The sequence below is a fragment of the Lissotriton vulgaris genome, chromosome 3_1, assembly GCF_964263255.1.
Source record: "Lissotriton vulgaris chromosome 3_1, aLisVul1.2, whole genome shotgun sequence".
Lineage (NCBI taxonomy): Eukaryota > Metazoa > Chordata > Amphibia > Caudata > Salamandridae > Lissotriton > Lissotriton vulgaris.
In genome coordinates this window covers 948,694,573-948,712,710 of record NC_141689.1, presented here as the reverse complement: position 1 = coordinate 948,712,710, position 18,138 = coordinate 948,694,573, and the positions used below count along the sequence as shown (strand labels likewise).

The 18,138-nt window shown below is 44.3% G+C and overlaps 1 protein-coding gene across 6 annotated transcripts in view; it reads left to right on the top strand.

Moving 5' to 3' along the window:
• The window catches only part of NTRK2 (neurotrophic receptor tyrosine kinase 2), a 528,847-nt gene that overhangs the window by 137,458 nt on the left and 373,251 nt on the right, over nt 1-18,138 (top strand). For 4 of the 6 annotated variants that reach the window (XM_086961298.1, XM_086961300.1, XM_086961297.1 and 1 more), the window contains exon 7: nt 9,769-9,837. The exons of the other annotated variants lie outside the window; for them this stretch is intronic. In XM_086961298.1, the coding sequence (XP_086817424.1) occupies nt 9,769-9,837 (69 nt within the window). The remainder of the gene's footprint in view (nt 1-9,768; nt 9,838-18,138) is intronic. 6 annotated transcript variants of the gene reach the window in all.

The following is an 18,138-nucleotide window of genomic DNA, read 5'->3' as shown; positions in this document are numbered from 1 at the left end:
AGCGCGAAGGGCGGGAGGCGGACCCAGGGGCCTTTATCTGGGACAGCGTGGCTTTGTCCGGTCTCTTCTCGCCGCGTTTCTTCCTGACTGCTCTGCGCTGTTCGTGCGTCGTGGGACTCGTTGTCTGAGGTATGCGTTACTACAGGCCTCCCCCCGGCCCCGTCCCTGGGCATGACCAGGTTGATAGGGCCCAGTGGCTCGTCCACGGGGGGGGTTGGTAGTAGCTGGACGGCCGTGGGCATCGGACGATTGGCCGAAGGGTAATAGGGTCTTTCTGGGCGGGCAGTGCGGGAGCATAGCGGCGGGGGGCAGTTGAGGCGCAGTCGGGTTAGCAGCCGTACGGGGTCTTTGTGCCGGGCAGTTAAACAGGCAGTACTCATCGGGATACTGTTCGAAACATGTGGCGAAAGTTCAGGATTAGGAACGGAACAAACGTTAAACCACTGTTTCAGGGGCCGGCACTTCCATGTATGGTTACTGGTGGCGTAGTTTTTCCCTCTCGGTTAGCGGGCCACAAGCGTAGTGTTTACCAGTTATTCAACATGGCTACGACGGGTTACCTTCTCTCCGCCAGTCTCTCTCCTGGACCCTCGGCGTTTCGTGGGTGCTAGGCGGGGTTTAGAACGCGCTGTTCACCTTAAGCGATGCACGTTTCATTAAATAGCGCTGGGTGTACGGGTGCTCGTAGTTTTCCCCCGAGGTTAGCGGGCCACAATCGTAGTGTTACCAGATATTCAACATGGCTCCGGCGGGTTACCTTTCATTCGCCAGTCACTCTCCTGGACCCTCGGCGTCGCGTGGGTGTTAGAGGGACTAGGGCGTTCATAGCGTAAGCAATGGGGATCACACAATGCACTCTTCACTATGCAGCCGGCTCCGGGGTCCGTCCACTCGTCTACGAACCCGCGGACTAAAGGTCTCCGAAGGTTCCAGTGTTTGGCCTCTTCCTTTAGGAGAAGGGGTGGCGGGGCACGTTAATGCAGCATGAAGTACTGTGCACATAATGGAGGTTCGAGACTGAGGCTGTGCATTTCCAGAAGAGGGCATTCAGGGTAAAACAAGGTCAGGGGAACAAGACGTGGACGACCGAGCTTGCAAGGGCCCAGGTTCCTGGTGTGGGTGGCGCTGCTAGTCTGGTTAGGTTTGGATAGTTGTTGTGTAGTTTGCCGGGCTTTTTACGTACGCGGCATCTCTATCCGGCTGGGTTTCAGGTGGGGAGGGGCATTATATTTTGACCGCTGCATGCCTATGGGTTGCGCAGTCTCGTGCGCCTTTTTTGAGGCTTTCAGCTCTTTTCTGCAGTGGGCCCTCATGCACAGGCATGGCATCTCACAGGTCACCCACTACCTGGACGACTTTCTCTTTTTTGGCAAGGACGGTTCTCAGGAGTGCGAGGAAGCCTTGCGGGCCTTTGAGGTCTTGTCGAACCATCTGGGGGTCCCCCTGGCACCAGGGAAAACTGAGGGGGACGCGCAGGTGCTAACATTCCTGGGTATTGAGCTAGATACCGTCAAAGGGCAATCCAGACTCCCGGCAGAGAAGGTGTGTGACTTGAGACAAGAGATTGGCGCACTGTTGGGTAGGGGCAGCGCAACGCTGGAACTAGTGCAGAGCTTGTTAGGCAAGCTGAACTTCGCCGCAAGAGTTATCCCAGCTGGTAAGGTGTTCTCCCGCAGGTTGGCTAAGGCTACGGCGGGGATGGCGAAGAAGCATCACCTGGTGCGTCTGGGACCGGGTTTGAGAGCAGACCTGATCATGTGGGATGAGTTCCTGAAAAATTTCAATGGTACAGTAATTTGGAGGGCCCCCTGGGAGAGCAGCCAAGGCATGTGTTTATTTTCTGATGCATCCGGGAGAGTAGGCTTCGGAGTAATATTTAGAGAGAAGTGGTGTGCCATGAAACGGCCTGATGCATGGCGCAAAAAAGGGGTGACGGCCAATATCACTGTTCTGGAGCTGTTTCCCATCGTAGTGGCACTGCACCTATGGCCGGAAGGGCTGGGCAACAAAAAGGTGGTGTTCTGGTCTGACAACCTTGCTGTGGTCCAGGCAATTAACGGCCTGAGCGCAAACTGCCCGTTGGTTCTTAGTCTGCTGAGAGAGCTAGTAAGGGCGGAGTTACGTCACAACATCGAGTTCAGGGCTAGACATGTGGAGGGTGTCAAGAATGTGGCAGCTGACGCTCTCTCTCGCTTTCAGCTGTCACGTTTCCGGGAGGCATGGCCGCAGGCAAGGGAGGAGATGACACAGTTCCCGGCAGCACTTTGGCGACTCCTTCGGTGGGGGAGCGTTTGAAACAGATGGGCCAACGTTCCCTGGCACAGTCGACCAGGAGGAGATATGCGTCCCAGCTGGACACTTTCCGAGCAGTGACAAAGTCCCTTGGTGCACCGACTTGGAGCTTGAAGGAGCAAGTGGAGGGGTTTGTTGTTTGGGCGAATGAATCCGGCAAGTCCCATTCTTGGGTGTGCAGCCACCTGGCCGCGCTCAAGCACGAAACTAGGCTGAATGGCGAGGACGACCCAACGGGGGCGTTCAGGATTAGGGCGGCACTGAAAGGGTGGGCACGGGACGAGGTCAGGAGCCCTGATAAGAGAGCTGGAATAGAGTTCCCGGCCCTGAAGTGTATGATGGACACAGTGCCTGCTGTGGCTAACTCGGCGTTTGAGGCTCAACTCTTTGCAACAGCCTTCTGCCTGGCCTTCTTTGGAGCCTTTCGGGCCAGCGAGTTGGTGGTAAGGTCTAAAAACGACAGGTCTGGGAGAGCACTGGACATGTTAGACGTGTGTGCCAGGGATTCACTGGTTCTGTGGTTGTGCAAATCTAAAACTGATCAGGCCGGGAAAGGAGTGGCCATAACATTGCATGCGTTCGAGGACCCCAGATACTGCCCGGTAACCTTGGTAAGGGAATACCTAAAAATCAGACCCCTGCTGGCGGGCCCCTTCCTGATCCACGCAGACGGCATGCCATTGACAAAATTTCAATTTGAACGTGTAATGGAGAGGGTATTGGCAAGGGTAGGCTTGTCAGCTGCTGGGGAAGGCAAGAAATTTTCCAGCCATTCTTTTAGAATAGGGGCAAGTACTGCAGCTTAGATGGGCGGGGCTGGGTGAAGAAGGGGTCAAAAGAGTGGGGAGATGGTCCTCATCATGTTATCAGAGATATGTCCGCCCGTGAATAGGAATAGGGCACAATGGAGTGAGCGATTTGTGTGCTTTTATAATGCAACATTGGCAGGGCTATTACTGTTGAGTGTCATTTGCAGTGAAGGGTGTTTTGATTAAAGGGGTGGAGCCATTTGCTTGTTCTATGCAATGCCAATTCTGGATCGTTTTACCTTTCGAATCTCGTGTTCTATGCGAAGCCAATTCTGGATTGCTTTACCGTTTGATTTTCGTTTGCTGTGCAGCGTGTTTGAATAAAATAATAATGCCAACGGTGTCTTTTCTTGCAGTTGACTGTTGCGTGTGGGTGATGGGACATTCGTATGTTACCAGACTCGAACAGTGGGCGTCATACAGGAAGTGGGAGTTGGCCTTTGCAAGGACACGAATAGTGTGGATGGGCTCACCGGGAATGAGATGGGGTCAGCTGAGGCGCAGACTGGAGCAAGGTGTGTCAGCCCGTGGGGGGCCTCCCAACATCCTCGTGATACACCTGGGTGGCAATGATCTGGTGACAATGGGGAGGCGAGCATTAGCGGATGCCATGCAGCGGGATGTCACCGCGATAACTAACGAACTGGGGGCTACTGAATTGGTATGGTCGGAGATTGTCCCCCGCAGGACCTGGAGGGGAGCACGGTCACCCCTTGCCATCGAGCAAGGCAGGAGGAGGGTGAACAGGGCCATGCAAAAATTCATGGAGAAGAGGGGCCTGGGGTTTATTAGGCATGCGCTGATACAGGACAGGACAGTGGGCTACTATGAAAGGGATGGGGTTCACTTGTCTGGGATTGGCATGGATGTTTTTCTCCTTGACTTACAGGAAGCGCTGGCAGCAGCAGGGTGCCTATGATTGGAGGGTGCTAGGTATAAAGGTGGCTAGGTGGTGGGGGGCTCTGTCATCGACGGGGGCCTCCTCCAGAGCTGTGGCGGAGTACAGGGCGATCTGGAAGTAGATGGACAGTAAGGGTACCTCTGCGGCAGAAGGAGACAGCAATACCTCTGCCTGGCACAGTAGGGGTGCCTGAGCCAAGAACCTGGAGCCGAGGGGGTTCCAGGAAACAGCGTCGGCGCCCCGTTAGTCCTTCGGGCGGTCGGGGGGCCTGAACCGACCGGGGGTGTGCCTCATCGCTCCGCCCTGACAGGGGGGGCGGGAGTAAACGAGATAAATATCAACGTATTGCACCGTCAAGAGCATCGACTTACCGTGCAAGATGGCTAATTAGGCATGCGGGTCAGCGAGGGGCTGCCGCATTGGATCGCCTGTAAGATGACCCACCTTATCTGCTACTTGTTATGCAAAATAAACCTGCACCACCGTTTCCCACAATTATGTCTCATGAGTCTCCTTGGTATGTAAGTGTATGGGGCGCAAGGTGGAGCGAGCGCTGGCGGTGTGGGCACTATGCCGCTGGCCGCGCAACGCGAAGGGGAGATAACGCGAGGCAGCGTCCTAGTGCCACATGCCGCGCGAGTAGAACGTTAGCGCGCCGGCCCGGGTGCCGCCCCTTTTGAAGCGGCCAATGAAGGGTGAGCGCGAAGGGTGGGAGGCGGACCCAGGGGCCTTTATCTGGGACAGCGTGGCTTTGTCCGGTCTCTTCTCGCCGCGTTTCTTCCTGACTGCTCTGCGCTGTTCCCACCCTGGCCCTGACCCAGCAGCAGAGCAGCCGGCTGGTGTGAGCAATTAATGGTCTGTTTTGTGTTGCAGGCGGAGTCACAGGGCGATCTGGAAGCAGATGGACAGTAAGGGTACCTCTGCGGCAGAAGGAGACAGCAATACCTCTGCCTGGCACAGTAGGGGTGCCTGAGCCAAGAACCTGGAGCCGAGGGGGTTCCAGGAAACAGCGTCGGCGCCCCGTTAGTCCTTCGGGCGGTCGGGGGGCCTGAACCGACCGGGGGTGTGCCTCATCGCTCCGCCCTGACAGGGGGGGCGGGAGTAAACGAGATAAATATCAACGTATTGCACCGTCAAGAGCATCGACTTACCGTGCAAGATGGCTAATTAGGCATGCGGGTCAGCGAGGGGCTGCCGCATTGGATCGCCTGTAAGATGACCCACCTTATCTGCTACTTGTTATTCAAAATAAACCTGCACCACCGTTTCCCACAATTATGTCTCATGAGTCTCCTTGGTATGTAAGTGTATGGGGCGCAAGGTGGAGCGAGCGCTGGCGGTGTGGGCACTATGTCAGCAGGTCAAGCCGCTTGAATTTAAAAGGAAAACATTACCGGTAATTACCCGCACATGCGTATTTTTGGTGTGCACCGAATCCCCATATTATGTTTTGCTACCTTTTCTTGTCAAAACTCGTAACGAATTAGTTCTGACATCAAAGTTAAAAATACCTTGATATTTGTACTTTACGAATACAATTAACGCCTCAAACACCCGGCCACTCGTAGTGAGGACATTCGCGATTTAAATGCAGATGTTCCTATTTTCCAGTTTTTTGGTACCATTTAAGGAAGCTTGAGATGAAGAAAAGTTGATTTGGCCTTTTGAGGCGCAAAATCGCAACTTAAGCTCACTGAAGATTTCAGCAGCGAGCGTTTAACTTGCTTCACCCCCTTGCAGACTGAAAACACTGTTGGGGAGCCTGGCCAGGCCAGCCCCTATCAGGGCTTCGGCGTCCAGCAACGATAGCGGGCCCCTCTGACGCCTAGCACTTTCCCTCATTAGTCCTGCATTAGTTTCATTGTCTTCTTATAATTATTTTAACAGTGAACTCGGCATTCACTGGCATTCTCCCCACACCCGCGACACACTTCCGGAACCAGCTTTCTCGCTCCCAGGTCCGCCAATGAGCATACTATCCCACAAAGACTAAATATTCTTGCATTAATCATCCCTCTTCAAATCGTTCATCAATATTTTACCTGTCCGCATTCATAGCCCTCGTGAGTAATCCTACCCTTTTTATTCAAACTGCTGCACCCAAACACGTATTAGAGGACTTTGCACGGCAATTAGGTAAAATGCTTAAGATAATTTGACAATCGATTAATATACAACTTGCTCCTCTCACACTTCTTTGTTGCTTGATAATACAAGCACATAAATCAGGACTACTTCTGATTATGTGGGTTTATTTAGTTTCACCCTTTACTTTTTATTCATTCAAATACAAAAGTGGATCTCTATTGCATGTTTGAGAAACACACGAAACATATAACACTTAATACCAAATGTGGAAATCATGAATGGCAGCACATTAATTTCAAAACATCAATTCTAACAAAAATGAAACAACACAGTAGGTACCTACTAGCCCTCTTGCAGACTCTTTGTCCTTCAATGATTCTATGAAAATCAGCATTTCTGATATAGGCATTTTTGTTTCAAAGTAATTTTTTGAACATTTGCCGCAATAGAAAACAATGTGCAATGTGTTGTTTCATTTTTGTTGAGAGTGGGAGCCCTTTTTACCGTCGTGCATTTCTAGAATCGCAGGTTTATACTTATGAATTGTGTAGGTTTACAATTAACTGATTCAGAGAACTCTGAGGCATTCATGTAATGTCGTACAAAAGGGAGTGGTAATGGACGGAGCATCTGAACCAATCAAACACTCACACCCAGTCAAAAGATCTGGGTTTAATCCATCGCCGTTCTTTAGCCCACTCTGCCACCCCAGTTCAGACATGGCTATATGCAAATCAGTCTGACCCTGTGCCTCATGTGAACAGTCCAGCCCGAACTGCTAAGCCATGCCTTCCCTGGACCGGAAACAAGCTACCGAGGACCGGTTTCTGGCATTCCAGCCGTCTTCAGCCCGGCTTGCTTAAATCCAGTGGCAAAGTAAACTGGGGTGGCAGAGTGAGCTAAAGAACGGTGATGGATTAAACCCAGATCTTTTGACTGGGTGTGAGTGTTTGATTGATTTAGATGCTCCGTCCATCCCCACCCCCTTTCGTACCGCATTCATGTAATGTCCCTGCAAGGTGAAAAATATATGCAGTTCGCCTCAGTTTTTGGTGTGTGCCTGTTTTTCCTAACCTTATGTGCATGGAGTCTCCACATTGCGCAGGGTAGGGAAATTGGACAACGTGTAAAAATATACACATATCTACATACGGTTTTTCGTAAAACATAATTGTCACCTCTTGCCCCATGTACCTTGTATATCAATGGAGACCATTGGTGCACTGTCTGACATTTACTGCACCTGGAAAGCCAGATGTAAGTTTGAAAGGGCAGGTATGAGTGTAAAAGGGGTTGCAACTATTTATGGTGTTCCAAATGGTCACGATTGTGAAAAAAAAAAAAATATATATATATATATATATATATATATATAATGCTTTATCTATATTTTTATCTTTAAATCTATATAAAAACACAGAGTTGGAAAGTGTTTTTATATATGGGTAAAAACGTTGTCAATAAAGCTTTTCAAATTAGACTTTTACATGTATGATGAAGATTTCCAGGGGTCATATGCACAAGCTAATGTGACATGTGCAAATGAAACTCCATCCAATTCACCTGGCTCTGCAAATGCAGTGTAATTTCAGAGAGGACCAAAGTACATCATGGTTCACAATTGGCTATGTGTGAATTGTTAGCAATAGGTGTGATCCTGACAATTCAGCAGCAACTATTGGAAACAGGCGGCTTTGGTATTCAGTTTCTTCAGAAATAATTTACTATAGACCTAAGGGTATATGAGTAAAGTAATTTACATCTGTGACTCAGTAAATATGCAATGGTCCTTATATTTTGCATTCACAGACATTGGACTACATCAACAGATTTAAGATCTGTCTATTGGAGAGTCAACTTAAGTGGAACCACCCGCAAGTGACTATTTGTGTTTTTTTTTCGCCATCTACAGTCACAGTTAGAATCAGACCTAGAGAGGGTGCACTGAGAGTTTCAAAATGGTCAGAGGTGTACTACAGAATTGTGCCTGGGATCCCCTCTTATTATCTGGTATACAATTTGTTAGAGACTTTGTTGAGGGATAGGAGACAGAGTACCTTCAAAGTGGACAGAAAGTCAATGCTCGTATTATTACATGCAAGCAATTTAGTTCTAAGGTTTTGGGCAGCTAATGATATTAATAACTTGAAAAATAACTAGTGCTACTTATGGAGTGCCTCAAATAACTGCCAACTATTCATAAGCTTCAATTTTAACTATTGGACTAAATCCACTAAATCGAATGCTTTTCTATTGGAAGTCAAGACTGGAAAAAGTAATTTATTCTCATACTTACACTTGTGTATTGATAAAACTAGCAGATGAACTCAGTTGCTACAGGGTAGGAGAATTAAGTTTACCCAACCTTTGGAAAGATTAATTAATTGTGCAATTAAATTAGGAAAACATGATGATCGTACGGAAAAGTGTTTATCTGTTGTCACCTGAAGAGCAAGAGTTTGAGGGTTCTCAGATATAACCAACTCACAAATGGAAGAAAATAGATTCTGCAGACATTTCTTCGGGTTATGCAAAAGGTCTCCGCATTTTCTGTATCATGAGGAATTTAGCCCTAATCATTTAGAAGGTGAAATTAAAAACTGGCACTATTACCTCTATGGGTTTCTGTACTTTCTAAATCGGCGGCTCAACTAATTCACAAAGTTATCTTAGAATATATGCATCTGGAGTTTACTCATTAGTTTCTCTTGTTAAGATATTTCAAGGATGTGTGCAGTGGTTCATGGTGAACTAAACTCCATATATCAGCATAGAATATACTGCTGGAGTCTGATGACCTTTGGGTCAAAAATACCTTCTTAACAACGTAGGCACTTATTGAGAGAGCCTATTGAGAATAAAAATCACCTACATGGCCTTTTTTTAGTTCTTATCTCAACTTAGGGCTTAAAACTACCTAGTCTCAGTTTCCAGTAGATACAAGCAAACTTAATTAACAAGTATAGGAAAGATATCATGCATTATGCACTGGCCTTTAAATAAGAGTGGGCTTTTGCTGAACCTGTTACGTTATTCTAATGCCGTAACAGTTTGGCACAAATTATAATACGCTATATTTTTTGTGAGTTTTATAAATCTACACAACTTATATATCTTGTGGCTTGCTACGACCAGAGAACTTTAACAAAGCTAGACATCTTTTCTTAAATTTCTAAATGTTATTAACTCTTTTGATTTGTTATGCTGCGGGTGTTTTTTAATCAAAGCTGTGATCCATCGTTAATGATCAGCCTACTTGAGTCAGATTCCTTCAGATGTAATGTTTTTGTTGAAGAATTTTTTAGGTTTCTATTTTCATTATTTGCTATGCATATTGTTTGGTTTTGTATATGTAGGTGTGTGTTTTCATGGTTATCTATCATTTTCGTCAAAATTAACTTTTATTTGAGTGAGTGAGTGAGTGAGTATGTATTTAACAAAGCCTATGCTACCTTCAGCAAATCAAATTTTGTTTACGTACTGAATAATGTGATTCCTATGTTTTCACGGACACATGATCTTGTTCATATAGTTTGCTATATATTCGTAGATCTTAGGCATTTGATGTTGAATTTGGCTAAAGCTCCTAGATTGTTAAATGAATGCTATATTAGAAACATAATATAAGACTAAAACATATGTGTACACTAATTCACTTTTCTAATTGTTATTATGCAGGTGCCAATGCATATCCACTGAGACCTTATCTGCTCACCCCAATAGCCATCCAGAGCACTAGGGCACAAAGTAGGTATAACAATGCTTAGAGTTCAATAAGACCTGCCAATGAGAGTACCTTAAGATGTATGCATCCCAGCATCTGGCTGATCTTATAGACTACCCTTGGGAGACTACACTGTGTCTTTATCCTATTGTATCGTGTTGCAAATTATTCGCTGTTCGATAGAGGCAGGATTTTATTATAACTCTTATGTTCTGCTTGTAGCCCCCTCACAGTAGAAGTTCATAGGCATCTCTTCCTTTTTTTGCAATTCTTTCTATCCCTTGGGATCTTACTTGCATGTTTTTTTCCTTAGTTTACCCTTTCCGCTTGATTTATTTCCTCTTCGGTCCCAAGCTTGCACTTTCTGTAAGACGAATATTGGGGGTTGCACACTTTGCATCTCTTGCTTGCCCTTAATGGCTCTGATCACTTTGCACTGCTTCACTTTTGAGAATGCTTTTAGCAAGGCCTACTCCTTTCCATGAAGCTGTATTATCTTTCCTTAATCTCACCTATAGAAGTTGTGTGGTTTGCTTAAGTTCTGCTGATTGCATACATGCATTTACTGCCAAAATCATATAGGTAAACAGCTATGATGTTACAAATACCCAATTCGTAGATATGAAATGCTTCTTTTCAGACAGTTGTAAATAACACCTTGCACTATTTCTTTTCACAATTTTACATCTGATTTTCTGTGGATTTAGGGGCACATATGTGCTTCAGTTTTGGGCATGGTCACCTCAACAGGATCCTCAACAGCTAAGGATTAATTATTTTGGCTGTTGGCACATCCTTATTAATTATCTGAGCATTCACTCCTGAAGGGGGAGAAAGCATGGGGTAATTCTTTCTCTGTTCTAGCTATTATTGCTTTAAAATTCATAGTTGCAATTTTAATTTAATGAATCTACGGATGCAGTTTTGAAAAACTTATCTGAGCCATGCTAAGTAGAACTGATGCTGGACCTATGGATTGGAGAAAACTGCTGAAATATTCTTTTTTTATTCCCAGAGCAAATGTTGAATTGATCTGTGCTTTATAGACTGCAAATCTGCCCAATTTCTAGCAACAGGAGGAATTTCCCATTATTGTGGCTTATTCCTTTAGGAAGGCTTAAGTGGAATCTTCCCATTCTGGGCACCACTACAGCCCCCTTGAATATATCTTTGTGCTTTCCCTTAGTGTTTAATTTCAGATTTATCATTTTGAAGATTTTTCCAATTTTCATCCAATTTATATCCACTCCTGCCTGTTGTAATACAGGTTTTGTTTTCTGCCAAATGTGTTATATTTTAAATACCTCTCCCTATCTTCAAGATATGTCTAGCTTCTTTGTGGGTCAATATCTCATTCAAAATAACTTCTAAACTATCTACATCCTATATTACTCATCTTCAAGGATTCTCGTTTGAAGACTCCACACCTTGTTCTTCGCTCACTCGTGTTATCAGGTATAATCCTCTTCCATCAGCAACAATGTGCAATCTCAGAGGCTTAGCTCTTGATATTTATTTCCAACTTTCCCAGCCAATTCCAAGATCTCTTGCCTCATCTCCCAATACTTTGCTGCAGCACTATTGCTTCACATATGCTTTCTTGGCTCTGCTGCCTTTTCGGATGCAAGCTACAGGCCGCACCATTTATTGCCCATGCTGTCACATCCCAGGGGCATGTGGAAGATAAGTTCAACTGAGTTTGTTGATCAAATGTGATGAGATACAATAATAGGATGAGGAGTATTAGAAAACGTATTCTAATGAATGCCAACATCGCTATGTAGAAATTATCACAGGTTGAAGATTAAATAAAGCCTAAACTGATAAAAAGATCTACAGTGTCCTTGCTTTATAATACTTGATGAATGGGCATTTGGCTGCTCTCAGGCATAGTTTGGGATTATTAGAGGAGGCAAGGGCACATGTAGATATAAAAATGTCAATATAGTGAATAGACCTCTTAGGCAATGAATACTAATAATGATTTGTGACTTTCATAGGACTAGTTCCGAAAAGGATATTTAAACCAATATTACAACATAATCCATTGAGCATTGTTTAAGTTGCCCAAAACTTTCCATATGTTTTCTTGTTTGATTTCATATTTGTCTATTTTGCCTTCTGCAATAACCTATAAAGGTTGTCTAAACCAGTTTAATTTCTTTCTGAGACGATTGGTTTGGCAGTCAATATATGAACAGTGCTTTTGACACCTCATGTCTATGTCAACATATCCATAAGTTTATCAGATAATGTTTGAAGGAAGCAAACCAAAGTCTACTTTACTTTTTTCTGAGATGTGCACGACTAAGGTCCCTGCTTAGTGGGGATGGATGAGAAAGGCAGATGCATAACATCAAGACCTCTTCCTCACTGAAGCTGAACTCTCCTGGCAGACCACCCAAAACAGGTTCAAGTAGAGGTTGATTTTGAAAAATGCAAAGAGTGAGACAATGAATACTTACTTGCCGTAAAGCTAGAATAACAGACTCTTTGATAGTTGAAATGCTGAGGCAAAAAGGGACAGATGGAATATGCCAAATTTCTTGTCTGAGTCTATATTGCCAAGAGTAGGACATAGCTGAACATTGGCAATGTGTAATGACATAATTTTTAGGCCTGCAAAAATGGTTCTTACCTTGACTAGTAAAATTGACATATATGACTCTTTCTCATACCCCTCGAGTCTGAGCGGATGGAGCATTAAGCAGATTTGTTTGAGTGTTGTGTTTGTGTAATAGTGCAAATATTAGTGACTTGTGTTGCTGCTTCTGTATAGATGACTTTTCCAATGTGCAGGTGATGATTGTTGCATCTTTTAGATGAATGGAGATGGTCGCTCGCAACATTCCCTTAAAGGAACATACCTATTCACAGACTCCAGCCAGAGATGAGGTGCTCGGAGTGGTTTATAAAGTTCTCTTGTGCCGCTGTGCCATTCCAGTGGCAGACTGTGCACAATACAAATGCAAATAACACAACATAACATGGGGAATTTCATCCATTTTACAGCTGGAGGTTCACAAGTGACAAGTCCTGGTTGCACAAGCAGTGAAAACACTTTCTGCATGAGACAGACAGAAAGTGTTGATAAAGTCACTGGTACAGATTCAGAAGTTGTGAGATTTGGATACTGCTCAGCCATAGAACTCGCTGTGTGATCATGGGTTAATTGTTTTCCTTTCCTTGTGGTTGAGTTCCTTGACTGAGTGAGTAAAACAGAAGAGCCTGAATTACTTGGCATTAGAAAGTTAATGCGCAATGTGTGAATTCAGACAAGATATCCATTCAAATCATTCTGAATTATTGAAATAGATTTTATGATTCATATGCTTGTGATAAGCCTGTGTGTGTTCTTGAGTGACTAAAAACTGACCAACTCAATCTGCCATGGGATCCAGGCTTCACCTCACTGATGGGCCACACCAAGGGTATAACCAGTCTGAGCTGACTTGTGTTCCCGCTCAAAAAGAGCATAGCCTGATAATTTGTTGACGTCGGCGGTTCCTATTGGAAAAGGCCAAGGGCTGATTTACATATGGTTGCTTCTCTTCTGGGGTTGTACAGTGGATACAAAAATGATGTATTGGAAAGCAACCTGGGCAGTTGCCATTAACTGTGACTTTTGTAATAATTCCACTCCACACATTTTGTAGGTTCCATCTTCATTACTAATAGTGACACCAAGCGTTTCTTCAGATAAATATTGTATTTAGTTATTTCGCAAATCCTTCAATGAAGTCTTTAGTCTTATTTTTAGATGATGGGTTAGTAAGATGCATCTTCGTGTTAGCTACGGTTTAACAAACTGTACCAATGCATTGCACCTGAGGAACTCAGCTTTTTGGATGATGATTAGAACTAAAGGAAAATCCTGTATAAGTAAAAGACCAAAAGAATAAACAAGTCACCTACGTCTCTGATCTAGTTTCGACGGCTAAAATCGAGTTTCCATAATTCTTAGATGTTTTCTGGTGATTTCTTCTTTAATTAATGCTTCTATGGCTTTACTTTGTGAATTGCTAAACGCTTTGACCCCGTTATAGGTCACAGCTTTGGGGTATATGACTAGCAAAGGTCTTTTTTCTGAAAACAATACCAAATTAAACATTATAAGACAGGCATTTGCTCAAATCCGTAGGCACTTAGGAAAGGAACTGCCGGGGCAGAAATAGCCATCATTTTGCCAGTGAACCGAAGAAGGTGCTACTGTTTCTAAAGAGTAAAAGTGCAATAAAGGCCTCAAAAATGTGTGTAAACTTTCACCGGGCAGAATTGTCTTGTAAACATTAGCCAGGCAAAGCGCTCGTGTAGGTCTGCAGTTCCAGTTATGTTGACAGTGTTTAAGGGTCTTACAGGTAGGAAAGAGCTGAGATGTCGCTATTCTTTGCTCTCTTGCCTTGAACGTAATTACCATCAGTAGCACCGAACAGATGATTACCTGTCTTCTACTAACAAACACGTCTATGATGGTCATAATTTAGTGTTTACTCAGCAGGCTCCCATTCAATTCTGTGGTCCACACACAAGACCATGGTTTGTAGCCCAGTGCACTTCTAACTCTTGTTTACCTCCTTCTATGCAGTCCACGACCTCAAGCTCTCTGCATTGACTTGTCCAGTGGTACTTGGGCTTATTTTATGGCATTTTAGCCCAATGTTGGAGGCTGCAATGGTTGTTAAAGACTCTCCCTCTGAGATGTAGTCAGAGACATGAGAGTGACTATTACAAGGGAGAGGGATTTTAACAACTGCTATAGCCTGAGGCAAAATGGCTATAATGCTATTAGATCAATGTTCTAAAATAAACCGGGATAAACAGAAAGACGAGCATTGGAATGTTGAAGTAGAAGGTGTATACCAGCCATTGTAGCCCAGAGGCACTTCATTACCTCTAAACATTCCATTATTCTAATATATATTAACATCAAGCTTCCTCTCGTAACTGATGTCCCATAATCACTGATAACCCGCAATCACCATCATGTGCTACACTTCAAGGTTTCTGCAGACTGACGCATTAACCATATGGCATTCCATTGTCATTTTTATCTCAAAAGGAGCTCCATTCACGAAGGCTGATTGTCTCCTTTTACTTCACAAGTTTCCTAAATCAGTATATTCACACATGCAGCTACACCAAATCTTCCTTATTTGCTATTAAACTGCTTTTGGTGAGCATCAATAGAGACGTTGCTGCCAAGAAACAGATTGCTTTAATTTCCTGTTCCTAGCTCAATTTCATAGTCATACAGTAAAAAAGTTTGCTTACATTTTCTGGCTTAACATCTCTTTGTTAAAAATATGTTACCTTGACTCTAGTTAATTAGCCAATTGGTCTTCCATATATTTTGCATGCATTACCTTAAATCACAAGCCCATGTTACAGACATGTAAATGTCAGTCTTCTACTTCTATTCCCCTTTTTTGCATTAGGACCTCATGAGCTCTTACCAACTTCCCCATCACCACCAGTTTCTACAGTGAATCCTGCAACTGCACCAATAAGGTCCTGTCAGTTGCACTCCAGGCTCCTTCAACAGCACAGACTGAGTCCCATATGGCCCCATGTGTATATATATCTTACATTTTCTAGTGATAACGCTGCTCTTTCTTCCAACTTTCCAAGTTAGCCCAGTCCTATAACTTTCATAACTTCGCATCTCGTATTCTCCAGTGCGCAATTGGCAATTTTGTATATCTGGAAGAGGTCCAAGATGTGTTTTGCTTGTCTGCAACGGCTTTGAGCTTGCGAAGCCTGCATTTCCCCTGTAAAAATATGTTTGTGATAGTCTTAAATATTGTTAGTTCAGAGTTGGTAAAGGAGAATCAACTTCTAAGTGCATTCATTTTATAATTCCTGATTCCTCATTTATCCATAATGATGCTATTGCAGTTGGTACGATGAACGATTAGCGACTTGTTGGTGGCTAAAGATGTATTGGAAAAGACTATGATTAGGCTCTCCTTTTTAGATCTGCCTATGAAGTGCAGCTGTCTGCTGACGTTTTGTAAACCTTTCTTCATAATATACATAGAGATGGCGTTGGCTCTGCCAAAAATAGTTTTTCTGTTCCAACTCATGATACTGGCTGTTCGGTGAATCATACCATGTCTTGTGGACTGCTTTCATTGAATGCTGGAGGGGCTATTTTGCATTTCAAAAGCACACTGAATCACCACACCTGAAATCTTTTTCAACTGGAATCATTGAATGGAGAAAGCAGTATTTTGTTTTTTACATTTTTTCACTGCCGTGGGAATTTATAATGGTTTAGTCAAGACTCAAAATGCAAGACAGTCCTACTGGATTTTTCCACTTATGTCTCTTTTCTGGTAGATGATGTGTTCGACAGGACTAGTTGTGCTAGGCAAGATCATGGTTAGACTTTCCAATTGTCTTTTATTATTTTGTTTTTAATGTTTTCTGAGAACACCCAATAAGAGTGAATTGGCATCGAAAACCCTGACCCTTGTTTGAATATTTGCATCTACATGATATGTATGCAACTACCAATGCATATCTACAGACAAAGGACGCCATTGGTAGAATCATTCCCAGATTCCCCTTACAGACCGGCTACCAGTGGGCCTTAAACCTGAGACTTGATGTGACTCCAAAGAACCGAACATTTATAGAAGTAATAGAGCAGCCGGACCTACACCGTCGGAAGGACCTTATTTTGGCCAAACGCGTGGCTGGAATTCTGAGGTGTTGGGGCCTGTTACCTGAGAAGGCTGCGTCGGTTCTGGCAGAAAGGTGCTGCCATCTCTGTATGAGAGCTGGCTTGCAGGCTTTTAGCACACGAAGGCGACAAGCAAAATCTATGCTAGCGATAATCAGGATTGCATTACCGCAGCGCTTAGAACACTAGAAGCCCGCCGCGCGCATTTATCCTCTGCTTCCAAATCATATTAGGCAACTGTGCAGAGCCTGGGAAATGATTTGTCCTGCATTTGCTATTAATGCCTCTCAATTCATTTTTATTGAGCTAATTAAACTGGGAGCAATATTTCAAGTGCGGATTGTTTCTTACATTATTGAATTGGCTAGCTTATTATTGCATTAGGAATTACGATGAATAAGACTCTTACTCATAGCCAGAGATGGAGAATGACAGAGAAGGCGGAATATGGAAGAGTGTTTTGATTCAAAATATGGCTTCCGACTCGGTGCCGGGCTCACGCGAAAGAAATCCAGCACACGTGCTCATGACTAACTAGTTCTAGATGTTGGGAGAAAGAAAACATTGTTGCAAGGGTGCTTATTATTCCCACCATTTCACAGAGGCACAGTTAGCACTCTGCAGGGAGCGGGAAGGTGTTGTAGGTGTGTGGCCAATCCGCCTCCTAGCCTTCCTCTCTAGGCCATTGCAGATGCAAAAGAGCAGGAAGTAACTTTACAAATACATAGGGATGAAAGCATGCGCACTTGTGTGAAAGACCGATCCATCCACGCTCATTGTTAGGACTGACCACTGTCTGGCTAATGACTCCCTGTTCACCATGGCGTGTGCGGTACCCGATATTATATCAGTTTACTATAAGATATGATACAAATTCGATCAGTTATGTGAAGGGGTGGATGTGTGAGGAGACCTTTTTTTTGTACCGTAGAAGCCCACTGACTGGGATTGACCAACACACATTGGCTAGCAGATGTGACATAAAGCAGACCTTGCCCTTACTTGCAGACCCCAATCACTTAAAATTGTGACCCCTTGTTGCACCCTTCACCATTCCACAGTTTAGAATTTACTGTTGATGGGCTCAAGAAATGCAAAGAAGCAGCTGCAGAAAACAAGCCGAGTCTTTAATGCTCTCGTACTTCCGGTTCATGCTGCTGGCTTCCTGGCGACCAGGAACAGGGGCAGCAAGAGCAGAGCCACGGGTTGCAGATGCTAACTCTGTCTACCTGCAATCGACATGTATGAAGGAGTCTTAAAATGTTGGCTGTTCAGTTTGTGAAAACTAGTGTCCAGTCCTCACTTAAGGACTGTCAGATTTTTTACCAGCCAGTATTATAGCCAGGTCATGCTCAGGGCTGGAGGTGGGTCGAATGGAATCTAAAATGCATGTGTGCTTATATTCTTATACCCCAGACCCCTTCTTTTCAGTGCTGAGGGATGAACACCACCCTTTTGAGGTCAACGAATGCAACACCACACTATACTCCTAAAGATTTCCTGTTTAACTGCGCTAGTAATGGATTCAATTATAATATTATTTTTTGCTATACTTTTGAGAAAATATCTAAGTGTCTACAATGCTGCACTCCCTGGCCGTTTTTCCTATGCATGAAGGATGCAGCCAGGTTTTCAGCTC